Raw genomic sequence first — 18,481 nt, 5'->3', positions numbered from 1 at the left:
TGGAGATTAGCAATAGTGAACAGAAAGTGTAAGTGACAACCAGTAATGAAGAGCTCTTAAAAGTTTCATAACAGGTGTGAAATGTTATAAACAGGTGCGCAAGAAGAAAAAGTGATAACATCTAACAAAAATTTACTTTTTAGAACCAATTAAAAGTTTACGTTTTGTAAAGAGAAAGTGGGAGTGTCTTGAATTCAGATTGTATATAAGCTGTCAAAATTGGATATTTCTCTCATAATGTGTCTGAGGAAGACTATGTTACGTAGCCGAAACTGTAACACAGATATATACTCTTAAAATATATATACTACTTTGGTCAGTTGGAATTCTATTAGCAATATTAAATTTTCCAAATTTACAATGAAAGATTTACAAATTTCAATATTCTAAAGAAAATTACATAATATCTAAAACAAAAATACTTCTAGATTCAGAAAGAAAACTTAAATATTAAAATTTCTAATTTATAGTTAAAGTACTGAACTTAAATTTCGTATGGAGATCATATCTGTGAATCGTAGAAATATGTAACTTTCTTTCATGTTCATTCGGTGTCAGTTTGATGACAATTATGAAGAATCAATTTACATAAGAGTTTGCGTAGCATTTCCTTCAAAATATGTTATTTGGTGGAATTACTGTTCTAATATGAACTTGTGTCCACAAAAGCTTATCAAAGTAGATGACACAATAAAGATTAACCTATAACCATACAAATCAAATGCGTAAGAGATGCAGTCGAGAAAAGATAATATGAAAACTGAGAAACGGAAAACCTTTTCTGTAAACTTTCAAAGTTGTTACATGAGATCTAATCTAAATCAACCCTTCATGTATTGCCTGCAATTTGTTGTACGTTTGTTGTCCTGTTAAGACTACCTGGAAAACATAGACATAAAACTTAAAATGGAATCTGAATCATGTGGTTTTCAATTCAGAATTGAATTCAATCTCTTTGCTTCAAAAGTGGGAAATTCAACTAATATACCACACAGACGTGAATTGTTTACAATTCAGCAAATTTGTATAATAGTATAAAACGAAAACATCGTAATATTTTAATCAGAATTCAGAAAGATTTCTTTCCAAGAATATAAAAGAGTACTGAATATCATCAAACGATCTTTAAGTTGCAAGATAATTACCACAAGGGAAATTAAAAATTGCTTCTTTTTTTTTATTAATGTCTAATTTCGTTCTACAATGAAGCAACATAAAGTTCTTCATATGAAAGTTGCACTTTTTGCTTCTTATGGTGTTAATTCTTTGCTTCGCTAATAGTGACTTCGTCACCCGTTAAGTAGTTGTTACCTATTAAGAATTAAATCTTCTTAATATGATGTTCTTATGCACAACAATATGTTTATTCATTATTAGTGATTTTTTTCTTCTTCACACCACTTTTTGCTGCAAAGAAATGGTTTTAAAGTTGACGTAGGCGTTTCATCCTCCAGATATGCTTTTAGAGTACATTTTAGTATAATTGGATAAACATGGATAGTTGCGTGTTCAGCATGGTAGTCGGTATAACTTTAAATTTTCGAACTGGAATCAGCTAGTAGACATGTGATTTTCAATGTTATTTTGTTTGCAGATAAACTTATACAGAGGTGTGTTTATTTAAAATATAAACACTCGGCATCACTCCACTGTGCCTTCTCAACAAACTGTTTTGTTTATATTTTATCCATAGGTACTGTTGTAGTGAGTTCTTAGGAAATGTATCCACGTTTTGAAGTTGTATACAGTACATCTATATAAAACAGTAGTATTGATAATGAACCCTTCTTTGGAAGTAAGGGTGAAGATGACACTACGATGGATATAATAGAGGAGGACAAAATCATTTCGGAGTCAGAAAATATCCCAACCATACCATGTGTTTCTTTAAAGCTGATATCATGCAATAGTTAAAAGAAACATATCTTATTACTCAAATTGCCCTAGAGCAATGTCCAACAGTATATAGGATTTTTAGGCTATGAAGCAGTTATCTCTCTTCACCAAACAGCTGCTGGTTTATCGAAGGCTTTGCATTAATCCCACAAAATAAACAACTTTCTGCCAGAAGCAGTTACAGAGCACCAGCATTAATTCCGAAACATTGTAAATAAACTTCGTAGTTCGCAAGCGGTGTTATGAGTTGCGATAGCTCAGTGATAGAGTGCTCTCTTCTGGTGCATCGAGTTTCTGGTTCGATCCCAGCCCGGGTAAAGTAAACTTTAAGGCGAATTTTCATGCAAGTGTTTGTTGTGTTCTTTGCTTGCGCTCTGGCTCAATAGCCAATTGAGAAAGTCGTTTTAGTACGGTTCTACGTGTAACACAATATTCTGTTGGCTACTCACAGAAATCGCAAGCAGCTAAGGCAACGGACAGTTGCATGAAAATCCGCTTTTATTGTAGAGAAATATCCTGTGCGTCTGTTTCTTCCGTTTTGTTCCATTTTCTTCATTCCACCTCCATCTTATCAGTACTGTCTCTCTTAGTGTTCGTGCATAATCGTGGAACGTTAAACTAAAAGGTGGTATGATCTCCCTTCTGAATTCTGAGGCTATTAGTAGCTAACCTATGTTATATGTAAAACCTGTATTTAACGGAATCACACCTGCACTGGACGGAAAAAAATTCTATGATAACGTCGTTTTTTCTACTTAATTCTCATGTAATTGAATTCATATTAAACGTGAATCCGGATAAGGGAAAATGACCTCTGAGTTTACAATCCAATTTCTGCATTTCGTGATATACTTTCCGCATATTATTGTTATTTATTTAAAGATTGTAAAGATTTGATAAACGATGTTATCCTGCTGTAGAAATATGTGTAAGTATAAGTAGAAAACATATTTCTAAACTCTTATCCTGCTTTTGTTATTAAAACTTTATTCCAAATAAGGCCCGATTATCTCTCGGAATTAATAATCCCTTTTGGTTCATATCTGTATTCTCTCATTATGAGTATGTATTTAGTTATGCGTTTAATAACGTTTTTCTTTAACAATCAACAACTCTCTACTATCATTTTAAACTGAATTCCTTTGCATGAAGCTTCAAGGCCATTAAGTTAGGCAGTTTGTGATTTGAAGCTGGGTAATGCATAGTAAATATAATGTTAATTTTGTATGAACAAAGAAAGAAGTTAAAGAAAATAAGTTAATATTTAGAAATGTAATGTTACTTTTAATTTTATTTATTTGTTCAGTTTTGAAATATCCCTTGGATTTCGCAGTTCGGAATTTTGCCAATAGATGGCATGAATATCCTAATTAGTACATTGTTATCGCAAGATTTCAAAAAACATATACTTATTGTTTGACCGTCAAAATGGCGAGAAAGAGCCAGTCGGACGATTCAATACTCTTTAGTTTAGAAGCGGAATTGAGCTACTGTAAAGAAGATTTCTTTGAAAGAGAATTATTGGACGATTGTGAGAATGACCCAGAGTATGTAGCGACAGAAATATTAGGTACGTCAGGTAAGTATCCGAGAGATAATAATTCTCATATTCGCTGCACTACGTGTAAATGTTATTTGTGATTTGTAATGGTTTTGTGGGTGAAATATAGAATATTATATATAAGAACATAGAGCATGCTCTAAACTTTCAAAAGGTGCATGTTGTATTATTTTAACTTTTCTACATTTTTGGGACCGCGGTGGCTCAGTGGTAGAGCGTTCACCTCTGGTGCATGGAGTCCCGGATTCAAATCCTGCTCCCGCCAAGTGAACTTGTTGTGGACAAACACCGTGTGATTGGTTTCCTCGGGGTTCTCCCGTTTCCTCCCACTTTCTTGATTCCACCTTTTCGTTAATTTTTCATCATCGCTGTTTTCTTTAGTCTAGCCGGCATAAGTGTGGGACGTAAAACTCAAAAATTTCATTTCATTTTTTTCTAGACTTTTGAGATACAATTTTTTAAAAGACTGCAAAAAGTCCAATATTCTAGGGAAAGCCTGTACTTCAGAGCTCAGCACTTAAAGTGTAAAGATCCATATTTCAATAAAAGTTAATGATAAAAAGACGTAGCATAACATATTTTTCTGGCATATAAGTTTGAACCTGATACCCACTTTATATGCCCCCCTTTAATTTAAATGGCATGATACCAATCCGGGTTGAGGTGCTCAGTAACTACATTCCAATTCACTTCAATTGATTAGTCGTTTTCCCATTATATGATCAGAAATAAAAGATACATCTCGATTTTGGACATTTTATTTATCATAATTTCGCAACCGAGTGCAGATGAGGCTGAAATTGTATTCAAATGGCATTGTGAGTGTCACTATTAATCTCAGTGACATCCAAAATGTGATGGAAACCTAACATAGGCAGGATCCATTTATGTACCAAAAATCGTCAAAATTAGTGCAGCGATCAAGCGTCATTGCTGTATTCACGTTAATGAAAACCATTATAGTATTAAGTTAACCTTTGATAAAAAGTATAAGGGAAACCTGGCTCTATAAAACAAGATACAGAATAAATTTGTAAAAGACTTAATTTTCAATGAAACTTAGGGTATATATATAAAAGTTCTTTGTATAAAAGTTCTTATTATATACTATAACAGTATTTACTTCTTGTATATACAGAGTGTTTCAAAACAACACCGACAACGCTTGGGAGGTGATTCCTGACATCAAGATAAGGCAAAAAGTATAGACCAACTTGAGTGTACAAATGCTTCCTTTCGGAGTTATAGGCTGCCGAAAACATGAAAAAAAAAAAAAAAATGAACTTTAAAGGTCCGTAGCTCCAAAGCTATGGGAACTACTTTAGTCGGATCAAGACTTCACTTAGGAAGTACTATGTACCCTATCCAAATATACAAGTTTCAGAATCCTGTGGTACTTCAGCAACAATTTTTATAGAGGTAGTTGTAAGTACTTCAAACTATATGCCCGTATATCAACTCCCTCTACAAAAATTGTTGCGTGAGTATCTTAGGATTCTGAAACGTGTATTTTTGAATAGCACACATATTAGTTCCTAAGTGAAATCTTGACCCGACTACGTAGGTACCATAGTTTAGGAGCTATAAACCTTTAAAGTTCATTTTTTTTTTCATGTTTTCGACCGTATATAACTCCGAAAGGAAGTATTTATGCACCGAGGTTGGTCTATACTTTTCGTCTTATCTTGGTGTCAGGAATCACCTCCCAAACGTTGTCGGTGTTGTTTTGAAATACCCTGTATAATTAGAAAGATATAAAACATCTAACCAATTATGAACAAGTACACTAATAATTTAATTCTCGTTTAAGAACTGTATGTACAGATGGTGATTACTACTTACGCCAACTTCATCCAAATTAAAAGATTGTGTAGGTAACTTTATCAATGATATGGTTAGGTAATTGGTATTTTTACTAAGTTCATATTTTATGCTATGAGAACATTTTATAGCATAATTGATACAACTAAAAACACTTAAAAACTCGATTTAGATTTATATACATGATTTTAAAATTAAGTCTAGAGTTGTAAATAAAGTGATAGAATAAAATCCATGGAAGTTGTGAAGGTGAATATTGAAAATATGTGTTTCCGGATTAGATGTACATGGACAAGGATCCAGAAGTAACGTATTAATAACAATGTATTGAGACAGTTCATTTGCAATTGTGTAGTTGCTTTGTGTTAAAGCCATACTTGTGTATATCAGGAGCCATACCTGAGCATACTGTCAGCAATCACCTTTCCCCACTACGACATTTAAGCCTTCACAATAAGAACAGCAAATACTGTAAGAACAATAACATGCCACTTTTGGTTCGGGAGGAATTTATTTCTTAACTGTCCATTACTACCACGTATGAACCCGATATCTCTCCAAATGATAGTTACGTTTTTACACATCGGGTATAAAAATGACGCCCACAGACAACAGAGAGCTATTTTACAGGTGAAAATAATGCGAAAATGCTATGTAACGGTATATTCTCTGGAGCCTACTTCGGATTGTTTTGTCCAGTAGATGGTGCTAGTGTCAATATCTATCGACTTTAGCTGCCATCTGCAAAGCATCGATGTAACAATTTGATGGATTGCTAGATCTATTCTATGATTCTTTATCTGCGACGTTGCCACATAGTGCACTTCGAGTCTCCGGATGAGGACACGAAAGGTATATAATTATATATATATATTTCGCTTTATTTTGACTTGGGGAGAACATGAGAATTTTGTTGTTGTTGTTGTTGTAATTAGTGTTACTCTTAGAGAATTAAATAAATAACCAACTACAGTAAATGTAAAGTATGAACGTGAACAATTTCCGTATATATACTGTAATTAACACTATAATTGAGTTAATTTGTTCAAATTTAGTGTAGATTTTATTATGCGGAAATGTGTGCACGAATGGCATGAAATATGACGCTGATGGATTCCGTTAAAAACAAGTTTTACTGTAAAACGTTTCTATGTATAAGAAAGTATGTAGTTGTATATCGTGTCTGAACTTTTGTTCTCCTCAAAGTTTTGAGTGTGGTGTGACTGGTTTGTCCCTCAATTTGAATTGATTTATACACGTAAGAAATTTCTCCACACTTTCAGTATTTTCACTCAATATATGTTACCTACTACTATAATAATGTTAATATCTATAGTATATATGTATATATATAATCTTTATTTGTAATAAATTTATTACCATTTTTCCCAACTACCGTGATTTTTGATCCTTCTGGAAAGATAACATACATGAAAATTATTACTAAAGGCTAAAGTAATCATATTTACTTTTTTTTTTTTTAACCTTTTAGTGAATTTTGCATACACACTTGGAATTGTCACAGATGAGAGGGTTACTAAATATGAAGAGATTAAACAGATGATAGGAAATAACATTAGTACTTTCTCCTAGTACTTTTGCATGTGTGCATGTCTGCACGTGTTACATTCTCTCTTACGTCTAGTTATTAACTTTAAATATATGTAAAAGAGACCTGGTCAAGAATTACCATAACCAAAAAAGCATTCAACAAGAAAAGATCACTCTTAACTAGCAGCCTTAATATTGGACTAAGAAAGAAATTGGTCAAGTGTTATATCTGGAGTATTGAAGTGTATAGTTCAGAAACTTGGACATTATGGAAGTTTGTGAAGAAATATTTAGAAAGCTCCGAAATGTAGGGTTGGAGGAAGATGAAGCAGATAAAATGTATAGAGCAATCAAGAAACGAAGATGTTTTTAAACAGATAGGAAAGAAGAGGACACTTCTAGCTAGTATCTGTCGTAGGAAGGCCAACTGCATTTGACACATCTTGCGAACAAATTGTCTTCTTCATATCGTGATAGAATGAAACCGAGGAATAGGAAGAAGAACACAACTGATCAATGATTTAAAAAGAAACGGAAAATATTAAAGTCAAAAGAGGAAGCTAAAGATAGAGAAATTTGTAGGAAACACTTTCAGGCCCAAACATAAATTTAAAAAAGATATAATAATAGTCGCAAGACCTGCCAGAAACATGCACCTTACACAAAAATGATGAGAAACGACTGGAAGGTTTTGAAATGTGGATGTGCAGAAGAATAAAGAGAATTAGCTGGGTCGAGAGAAAAACGAAAGAGAGGGTGTTAGAAATGGTGGGAGAAAAAAGAAAAATTTTGGATATTATTAAGAAGAGGAAGAGAAACTGGTTGGAACATTGACTAAGAAGGAACTTTTCATGATAGACGTATTAGAGGGTATGGTGGGAGGAAAGACAGGGAGGGGAAGAAGACTGGACGATATCAAAACAGAAAAATCGCACGTGAAGACGAAGAGGTTAGCGGAAGACCGAGAGCATGGAAGCTTCTCAGTTACAGTACGTGACCTGCCAATAATGATAGAATACCTATGATGATGATGATCTTGGCACACGTCTAGACCAAATTGCATAAATATTGGGAGCTACACGTAATTACACACAATACTGTTAAACGCTGTGAGTTATCTGTCATGCAAAGTGTATCCGATTCTATCGTAATTCTTGCATTTATTATTAGATTTACACCATCATCACTTTTTTTAAATCATAGAGTTGCTAAATGCGTATTAAACATAACGCATTCATTGTAATTCGGAAATAAAGCAAAAGACATTATATTTTGGACTGATTTTTTTAAATGTTAACATTGTAAGTAGATTTTAGAGCTAGAGAAGGCGCTTATTTTCAATTACAAATCACTCATTATTTTTCATTTCAACTTTTCGAAACAAGAGATTGCAGTATAACTAAAAACTCCAAGTGTCTTAATCTTTTGAAAAACGAGGATTACATATTTAGTAAAATCTTTTTGTGGGTTTTAAATTTTATCAATTACATCTTCCGAGAGACAATTTTTTAAAACTTTGTAATCATTATATATATATATCTATATATATTTTTTTTGTGCGCATATGTGCATACATTTCCAAAACTATACTCCTCGTAAAACTGAAATATTTTAAACTAAAATATTTTATATTTTAGAAGAATCATTGTTTTCCCATTTTTTGGACTTTTTTCTTTACAATTTTAGTTTCATTAATTATGAGTTTTGTTTTGAGAATTGCAACACTTCCTATAATCGATTAATTTTCCCATGCCATTCGATTTACCATTAAATTTTACAATAACTTTTGCAACCAGGATCGTAGTTACGCAAAGGTCAAGTTGGACCATGGCTCGGGGCGGTAAATTTCATACAAATCCTGGAAATTTTAGAAGTTTATTAGAACGTACATTTAAATATGGCACGTTATTTTAACATGTATTTTTACATAACTTTCACTTCCACTTTTAATATTGGCTTCATTTTCTCAACTTTCCTATGTTGGTTTCTATTGATTATATTTTATTTATATTTAGGCGGAGGCATTTTTAGTGATCCAGGCCGTAGTCAGTGTTGCAGCTTACATGTTGGAGAAGTCATCCTTTTTTGGGAATGTAGTTTGTGTACACCGTAATATATTAAAACTAATAAAGTTCATAAATATTCTTTCATTTACGAATGAGTCCTGCATTGAGCACACGAAATGAAAATGGAAAAAAAGAGTACAAGAGAGGAGGACAGGGTGAACAACCTGTTAAGCTATTTCGTCACATAAAATGATGTAAAGTAAGTAAAGAAAACAATGTAGTAATCGTAACATTATTGGCAATATAACCATTGAAATGATCTTGCTAAACTGAGAAAGTATGCGGGAAATATAGACTGGAAGTGTAGAAGTAAGGGCAAATTCAAATGGTTTAATCATTTAAATATTTATGAAAAAGATGATTATAAAACTACACCGGAAAATGATTTAATTGAAGCTAAATCAGTGACCAGAAAGAGAATTGAGCATTATAAATACAAGATGTATGAAAGAAGGACTTTACGGCTTTGAAAACTCAAATTGATTTATTAATTTATCTTGCAGACATGAATTTGGTGTCATTTTGAAGAAAAATACATGAAGTTTTGACTTACGTAGTTCGCTAGTTCAGAAACAAGCCACCGCAAGCTCTAGCGGCAGTTGCAGCAAAGATGGCTGCCTTTACTGGTCCCGAGCGTACTAGCTGTGTGTTTTGGTTCGAAAAATCCAAGTCTGCGATAACTGTGCAACCTAATTTTCGTACAAAATACGGTAAAGATCCTCCCAGTAGGCTTACCATTTATCAGTGGCATATATGCTTTATTGTAACTGGATGTTCGGTAAGACACAAAAAATCTTCAGGTTGTCCCCGTACGTCTGAAGAAGTTGTAGAGCAGATGAGACTTGAGATAGGACGTGTACCGTATCACCAATGAAAACCACATTGAACATTTTTTTAGGTATAAGGTAAAAATCTTGATGTATTTTGCAAGAAAATGACACCAAAACCATATCTGTAAGCTAGATAAATATCAGTTTTCAAAGTTGTAAAGTTCATTTGGATACACCCTGTAATATTATTTAAATAGGATCTGGAAAATAGATAAGCAAAGCCTCTTGTAATAATTAATAATCAATAAATAGTTTATATCTTACTTCTGTTATGTCGTGGTTTTCCATGGACCATTCTTATTTTTGGCGGCCCTAAATGAAATAGAAATATTGTGAGTTATAAAGCATGAAACCATAGTTAAGGAAACAGGAAATGAAATATATGTTAAAACATGTACTGTTTTATGCCACACAATGTTCTTAGTACTAGCATATAATAGAGTGGGCTGAAAAAAAATAAAAAATAAAAAATGTTTTTCAAGTTGTAATACTGTGGAAAATTTGCGAGTTGGGGAGACTCAAACGAAAGAAAAGAAAAGAATTAAAATCGCTTTACACCTTCCGGTCCTGTATGTGCTCCAAATTCGCAGATGTGTCGGAAAATTTACATTTCTGCGATAACGGAGCCACACACACAAAAATAAATAAATAAAATAAAATAAAATGAAAGTTCTGTACACAAGACCCCAGGGTATGAATTCGATGTATTTTGGTACATAGACTCCAAATTTCGAAATCCTAAGACAATCGACCTGCCAATTGTTTTCTGTGGTCGAAAAACTTTAGTGAATTTTGGTGCGAATTTTGGTAAGTAAGACAGCACACAAGTTTTTCGCCCATAAAACAAAATTTCGAAGGTCAATCGTCCTAGGGTTTCAAAATTTGAATTCTGTGCACCAAAATACATCGATTTCATACCTTGAGGGTACTCTACACAAAACTTTTGTTTTTGTATGGCTGTGTTACGTGTATCATCCCTATCTAAAATCGCTAAAGATTTTCGCATATAAAAAAATGACACCATCGATCGTCCCGTGGTTTCGTAATTGGCATTCTGCGTAAAAAATACATCGAGTCCGTACCCCGTGATTCGATGCACAGAACTTAATTTGTGTGTGTGTGTGTGTGTGTGTGGCTGTGTAAAGTTTAACATTTTTAAATTAGCCTTTCCCGAATATAATAGCTCTAATTCTTATGTATTAGAACCACTAAAAATAATGTTTAAATATGATTTAAATCCATCAACGTCTTCTGGTCGCGCATTGCTTTCAAAATTATGAAAGTTTGGAAAGTAATTTACAAAGAAAGATGGATCACATTTCATGGAAAAAAAAGTACTATCAAGTTACACTTTTCTTCATTGAATACTATTACAAATGTTTAAAAAGAAATTATTTTAGACCTTTATTAATATAGAAAAATATCGTATAAATGTGAATTTCCCAAATTTTGGCAAAACCATAGAGCGTATGTAAGACCGGAAGATATAAACGAATTTTATTCATTTTTTAATTCCTTTTTCAATTCTTCTCAATTCGCAACTTTTACGGGATATTACGACTTGGGAAAGAAATTTTGAATTTTGTCTGCCCACCCTAACGTATAATAACCTTACAAAAAAAAAAAAAAAAAAAAAAAAAAACTAAATCATGAGTATCCTGTTAATACGTAAGCAAATACATGTATTACCTGAATAATTTCCGTTTCATATAAAAATCTTCTAGAACTTGAGAAAATTGCTGCTTGTTTAAGTAATCTATAGATATAACTTTTCAGGTTCAGGTTGGTGATCAGTTCCTTTATTTAAAAAAAATCCAAGTATTCGGAAATTACTCACTGCTCTAAAATTTTCTCGGGTTATCCTCTCTCACTTTCTTCATTTCGTCATTACCTTCGTTATCATTAACACGGTCTCTCTTAGCCCTTGTATATAATCTTTTGACGTTAAATTGAAGTAATAATAATAATAATAATATTTTAAGAGAAAGAAATTATTTACTTTTTAAAACTTAATATTTTATAAAATACAATTACAAATAATTAGAAAGAGCATTGATGTGATATACAAGATGTTTAAAGAAAAATGAATTTTAATTATGTTGCAAACAGCAAACGCAAAATTCAAGCTTTCAGAATGTCATTTTTAATATTGTTGATTGTGGATAATTTGTTGGTGGATACTCATCTTAATAATGAGAATTTCGCCTTAAAGTTTTCTAGTAGAATTCTTCACAGTATTGCAACTATTGTATTTGCATTCATCATATTTTTATATCTTTTTTCATAATTGATGCTTCCTACCATTTTATAATTATAATCTTTGCATTGTGATAAACATTTTTTTTTGTAATGTTTCTTGTTGTACATATTACCTTAGTAACTATTTGACTTATTATTTCAGTGTTGCGGTTTCAATGAATTTTTGATAGGCAGTGCTGACATCATCCTCGGATGGTACAGCTAAAAATTGTTAACGCTTTGAACGGTTACATATTTCCAATAATTCTCTCTCAAGATGATAGTAGCACAATCTATCGAAAATTCAATACTTAGATAACACTAGTCGACATACTGAAACTTTTTTTCGCTCCCACGAACGAAAATAGGTGATTCCTATAGGTTTCGAGCTCCTGAGTTCGAATCCGTAACCCGTTTTTCTCCAGGATGTACCAGTTTTCAGGGAGGGGGGGGGTTCAATATCCACCCAAAGATGCTATTCTCTACCCACAATAATTTGCACGTTATATTTTAAATATCAATATAAATTATGCAGATAAAATTGCATAAAAAAGTTAAAGTTTAACACTTACGTGTCATTTTGTTTTCCTACTCCTCTTGTAATTACTACAGGGTGTCTCGCGTGTCACATTCCAACAGAAGTCTGCCAACATATTCACACTCTGTTTACCACTGTAGCGCTTCTCCATGGTAGCTATTTGCTGGTGAAACCTTTCCCCGTGTTCGTCAGAGACCTCCCCCAAGCTGTACATTTCAGAGAAGAAGTCCAGGTGGCAATGCAGGAAGTGTAACTTTAGGGACATATTACATCCCATGTTACGAAATGAAGTAATTAGCCTGCCCACAATGTCTTTGTAATCAGGTGACTTATGATTCCCTAGAAAGTTACTGCAGACTTCTCGAAAGGCCTCCCAAGCCTCACTTTCCACTTCATTAAGCTTAGAAGAAAATGTAGTATCCTTAGAAACGTCCCTGATTTGAGGTCCCGTAAAAACACCTTCTTTCACCTTGGCTTCGCTGAGTCTTGCGAATAGCTTTCTGAGATGATTAAATGCTTCACTATCCCGGTTCAGGGCCTTGACGAACACCTTCATGAGCTCTAATTTGATATGAAGGGGTGGTAAGAATATTTTCTCCGGATCCACAAGACGTTCATTAGCCACGTTCATCTCTCCTGGGACCAGTTGCTTCCTTGGCGGCCATTTTGTGATGGTGTACTGATCTTTGGCTCGACTATCCCAATGACACAAGAAGCAGCAGTGCTTTGTGTAACTTCCTTGTAAACCGGTGAGGATGGCAATAACCTTAAGGTCAGCGCATACAGACCACTGGAACTATTCGTACCTTATTTTCTGCAATAGGTTTCGCATGATCTCGTATGTTTCTTTCATATGTACAGAACGAGCAATAGGGATGGCTGGCTTTTCATTGCCATTGTGTAGTAACACTGCCTTGAGACTTATCCTAGAGGAATCTACGAATAGCCTCCAATCTTCAGTGTTGTAGTTCAACTTCAGTTGTCCCATAAGCGATGGAATGTCACTGCAATACACCAAATCACCATCCTTTGTAAAATTAGGAACTAGGCTCACCTCTCTTTTCCTATACATCGATATATTCACATCTTGGTTTAGTAGATTCCATTGTTGAAGTCGTGATGCAAGCAACAGGGCCTTAGACTTGGGAAGGTTTAAGTCTCTGATCAGATCATTCAGCTCTTTTTGACTTATCACATGTGGTCCATTAGTGTCAGGCACTGGAGCGTAATTGGAATCTGACTGTGTACTCGAAGATTGTGCAACATCCTCATAAGCAGCACGTTCTTCATGGGATGAAACACTGCACAGGGTGTATGAGTCTGGTGGTACGGGTACAGGCAGACAAACATCATGTTTCACAGGTCTCCTCTCGGAATCCAAGTTAGGATACTGTATTTTATGCTTCATGTTTTTTGAAAAACCTTTTATATTAGGCAGGCAGAAGTAACAGTCTGAAACATGATCACGGGGCTCGCGCCAAACCATAGGTACAGCGAACGGCATCGGCTTATGTGTACCTTTCAACCATCCTGTGAGAGTACGCTCACACGAGTTACAACTTTGTTTCGGAGCCCAAACGCGAATCTGCTCGCCGATTTTACACCCGAAGTACAGATGGTAGGCTGTCTTCAGGAACGGTGACAATGGCCTACTTTGTCCCTTGAAAATCACTTCCCCGCATATGTAGCAGAATGAATCTGTCGAATTGTTGCAAGTTCTCGGCATGTTCGTTTAACACAAACGTCAATATTTCACGCAGAAATATTTTTCACCTACGGTATACACAGATACAGCGTCACATCATCTTCTAACACGAAGATCAAATTGAAACTGAAATATTTGTTTCACGCGACAACATATTGCATGTCTTGGCGCCTTTTTTTCAACAATCTATCTGTCGTCTAGACAAAAGGGAGCCGACGAATGATCGCAAGTTGATACGAAACCTTTCTCCGTCAATAACGCCTAGGTTTTAGTGTATGCAGTGTGGAACGACAATAAATCTTTGCAACCCAAGGGAAGGGGGTACGTTTCCTGGGGGTCATGAGCTAGAGAAAAGAATGTTCCTGGGATATAGCCTAGTAACAATTTTTGGGTTAAGACAAAAATTCAGAATTATGCACCCCAAACACGGAAAACATATATTAAATACGATTTTTCTGTCAATTATGTAAGCAAAACCCCGCCAAAAAAAAAAAAAAAAAAAAAAAAAAAAAAAAAAAAAAAAAAAAACCTTATGTGCTGGAATTTTCTCGATGAGATATTCGTAATCAACGTCTCGAAATCTATCCGGTACACCTTTTCACCCTCGTGGGAGGATTTTCATGCCGCAAGATGAATATTAGTATAATGCTAATGCTTACCTGTTTACTCTACTTTCCTGTTTCCTCCCGAAATTGTTCAATATTTCAAAAGCTATTTCTCAGTGGAGAACATACAAAGATAAGATAGATTAGGCATCTTATTACTCACCATTAGCAGGTTTATGATTGAGTCGATTGAACTTCCTAATTTTGGCGACTTTCTTCTTGACCTTTGCCTCTGTTTTTTCCGTTTCTAGTAAAAAAGAAAGTATTAACAAAATAATCATGTAACTGTTTCCAGAAGTTAAGTTTTTATATACTAACTTTCCGAACAATTATTGCACTGATACTAATTTTTCAAGTGCATATGAACAAAGAAATTCAAGTTTGCCCAGAGAAAAGAAATATTTAAAGATATGCAGAGGGTTCAACTTTTAAAATAATTCAGCCTCGTAAAAGATGGTAAATGAACTAGTACAGGAGATTGTAAGCATTCTAGTCAATTAGATACCACTTTAAATGGCAAGCCTCGTCCTAAATAACCTCACTGCTGGCATATATAATATGATGAAATCACTGTTAGAACCTTTTGTTAATTATACATTCAATAAAAACCTGTATTCTCATTAACCCATTAGTGCACAGCGTCCGATAAATCGGACGCGTGCTTTTATTCACTTTTCGAAGAAACTGTATGTTTTCAGCCCTTTAATTCTTTGTAGTTCGTGATTCTACTATCTATTCTTCCTAGAATCACGAACTACAAAGAATTAAAGGGCTGAAGACATACAGTTTCTTCGAAAAATGAATAAAAGCACGCGTCCGATTTATCGGACGCTGTGCACTAATGGGTTAAGTTACCTCTTATCTGTTGTAAATTAAAATTCGTGGCTCTTCAAGCCACTACAGTTGTGGCACCACTTTCAGTTAGAAAAATTGTGGTCACGTTCAGGTATTTCTATCACCCTACACCGAAATCTTCCATCTACTATATATATATATCCACAACTTCCTCATTATGTTGTGTCTCCACGCAGAGACGAGTCATTGATCACATGAATTTGTCTGATGTTAATGAGGAAAACCCAGCAAGAATCTCAATCAAGATGGCTGGCCTCTGAAAAAGATCTTACACCTTTTTGACTAAGTGTCCTCACCAGGAATCGAACCCGGGACAGAGGTATGAAATGATGAAATACAATAGACACATTTTCAGCGAAATAGAATAGGTTGCTCAGGATCCAGTGTCGAAGAAAATTAAATAAATAAATAAATAAAAAAAAAATAAAAAATAAAATCAAAGAGCTAAATTTTCGAGAGCAAAGTTCTGCAGTCTTAATTTGATTTTCTGAGAGAATGGGTTGAAAACTAAAATTACTTTCAACTTGAACAGAAAATGACCTAAGAATTAATCTTTCGAATTACAAATTCCATTTTTATTGCCAGTCGTTCTGAACGTGCTTCATTTCAATGGTTGGTGAAAGTTTTATCTCCAAACATGTATTATAAAGGGTAATTTCTAGTCCAAACAGAAAAGATTAACAAATTATTAAGTGCATGGAAGCTTATAGAGACGCGACAAGATACTTTTCAGTAATGGCAAAAGACTTCCGAAATTTATCTATTCTTAATTTTAGCATGTAATCGTGCTGGAATATTAAGTTAGAAATAATCATAGCTCATTATTAGCTCAAAGTGTTATCAATTACCAAAACTTTGAATACTAAACGAAATATAAATAGTCTATAAGTTCATTTGAAGGATTTTCAGTTTTATACTTTTATAGTTAAATGTATCTATAACATCACTCTTAAAAATGACTTGATTATTATTATCCACATGGATTAAGTACCTATTTCTTTAAAGAATTTATAAAATTTTACTTTCTCCTGGTAAAACGTGAATAAGGTTTTAAGTAATTGCTCCACGTTACGTTAATTGAAAATTTAATAGATTTGGTCGACAATTTTAATAAAATTGATATAAAATTCAAGGCTAACAGCTTCCAAGTATTCCTCTTTGTTCTATAGAAGTAATTTATTAAACTGCGAGATAGTTTTTATAATTTACTATTAAAGTAAAACCTGTCTTTAACGGAATCGAATGGGACTCTCAAAAAGTTTACTTAAATACTGTATTAGTTTCCGGTTAATGGAGGTAGAACCAATGTTCGAAGTGTGTGTGTGTGTGTATGGGAGGGGGGGGGGAAGAAAACAGAGTCGGTATGTTTTACTACGATTTTGACTTGACATACCGGCTGCCTAAACGTTGAAATGCAGTGAGGGTATGTTGCATAAAAGATTGCATTCCTATTTACACAATGACTGAAAACCGTTGGAGAGCTTCCCTGTAGTAACGTGGCGGGCGGGGGGGGGGGAAGGGTGGATATGGAGAGACTTTGAACCCCTCCAACTTTCTGAAAAAATATTCCCTTATGTTCTATTATTGAGAATTATACATGAAAATGCTCAGAAACTGAATTAGGATATTAACAATTTCCTGCGGGAAATCTCCTGGTCCCCCACTCAACTGTCGGGTATTCCAAATACCCCAAGGTCCGCTCCCAGAGCAGACAACTTCTAAACCCTGTTCAAAACGCGTCATTTATATGTATTAACGCAAGAAGACAGACATATACATAAGAAAGAAACCATTCAATATGGTACATCAAAATATAAACTAAGAGAACGTGTTTGCAGACACCTCATTTTAAAAGCAGAAGGTAGGAAAAAAGTAAGAAAATGTAGGTATTGTCAACTTAGAAATTATTTCTATATAAGAAATAAAAGGGGGTGCGATGGCTCAGTGGTAGAGTGTTCACCTCCGGTGCTTGAGGTCCCTGGTTCGATCCCAGCTCGCGCCGTGTGGACTTCGTGGTGGACAAACACCGTGATCGTGGGTTTTCTCGGGGTTCTGCCATTCATCCCACTTTCTTCATTCCACCATTTCATTCATTTCTTATCATCACCGTCTCCTTTAGCATAACCATGGCACGTAAAACTAAAAGATTTCATTTCATTTTTTAAGAAATAAAATCTTTTACGTGCAAGCTATTTGTCAATTACTATGTATAAAAAGGGATTTATTGAAGGTATTTGGCATCTACTTTCCAGTGACGGTATGTTTTAATCATTAGAAAACCAGACACGGTATGCCTTCATCACTGAAAAACCAGATGTGGTATTGCATACCACTGTATATAGTCTCACTTCGACCACTGGGTAGAACTATGCAATAGAAATGCATGCATATAAAGGATATGCCAATAAAATAATATACTGTACGTTTCTTAGTCAATTTATAGTATTTATATATTCTAGAGTTAACACACGGGAAATCTTCATTGAACAGCAGAAGTACTGTATGCATGTTAACTTTATTTTTCCCATAGTAAAGGAGAGTTTCTTGTACACACTGCTGAATAGCTGCTCGGCTTTTCACAAACACTTTAACTGAGGAACAACACTAAATATATCAGCGTGATTTTGAAGTAAGGCAGATTGTTCCAGTTTCTTTCAACTTTTGCGAGCATGTTTATAAGTCTTTACCTTACACTCTTTTTCCAGCTGAATATCATATTTTCCTTCTTCCTCTGTCTCCTCTTCTGGTTTCAGATTTTTCACTATAATTCTTAATTATGGCATCTACATCCGTTGTGTCTGTTTTGGTTTGCACA

At 34.3% G+C, this 18,481-nt stretch overlaps 1 protein-coding gene across 9 annotated transcripts in view; it reads right to left on the bottom strand.

Moving 5' to 3' along the window:
• LOC145683720 (uncharacterized) overlaps window positions 1-18,481 on the bottom strand; it is a 425,859-nt gene that overhangs the window by 312,345 nt on the left and 95,033 nt on the right. For all 9 annotated transcript variants that reach the window (XM_081755184.1, XM_081755185.1, XM_081755190.1 and 6 more), the window contains exons 8-10: window positions 14,975-15,058; window positions 9,990-10,037; window positions 6,659-6,691 (exon numbers count right to left, since the gene is read on the bottom strand). In XM_081755184.1, coding sequence (XP_081611310.1) covers window positions 6,659-6,691; window positions 9,990-10,037; window positions 14,975-15,058 — 165 coding nt within the window. The remainder of the gene's footprint in view (window positions 1-6,658; window positions 6,692-9,989; window positions 10,038-14,974; window positions 15,059-18,481) is intronic.

This window comes from Thermobia domestica, chromosome 4 (genome assembly GCF_964235325.1).
Source record: "Thermobia domestica chromosome 4, izTheDome1.hap1.1, whole genome shotgun sequence".
Lineage (NCBI taxonomy): Eukaryota > Metazoa > Arthropoda > Insecta > Zygentoma > Lepismatidae > Thermobia > Thermobia domestica.
The sequence above is the reverse complement of the archived record's forward strand: the minus strand, read 5'-3'. Positions and strand labels throughout refer to the sequence as shown.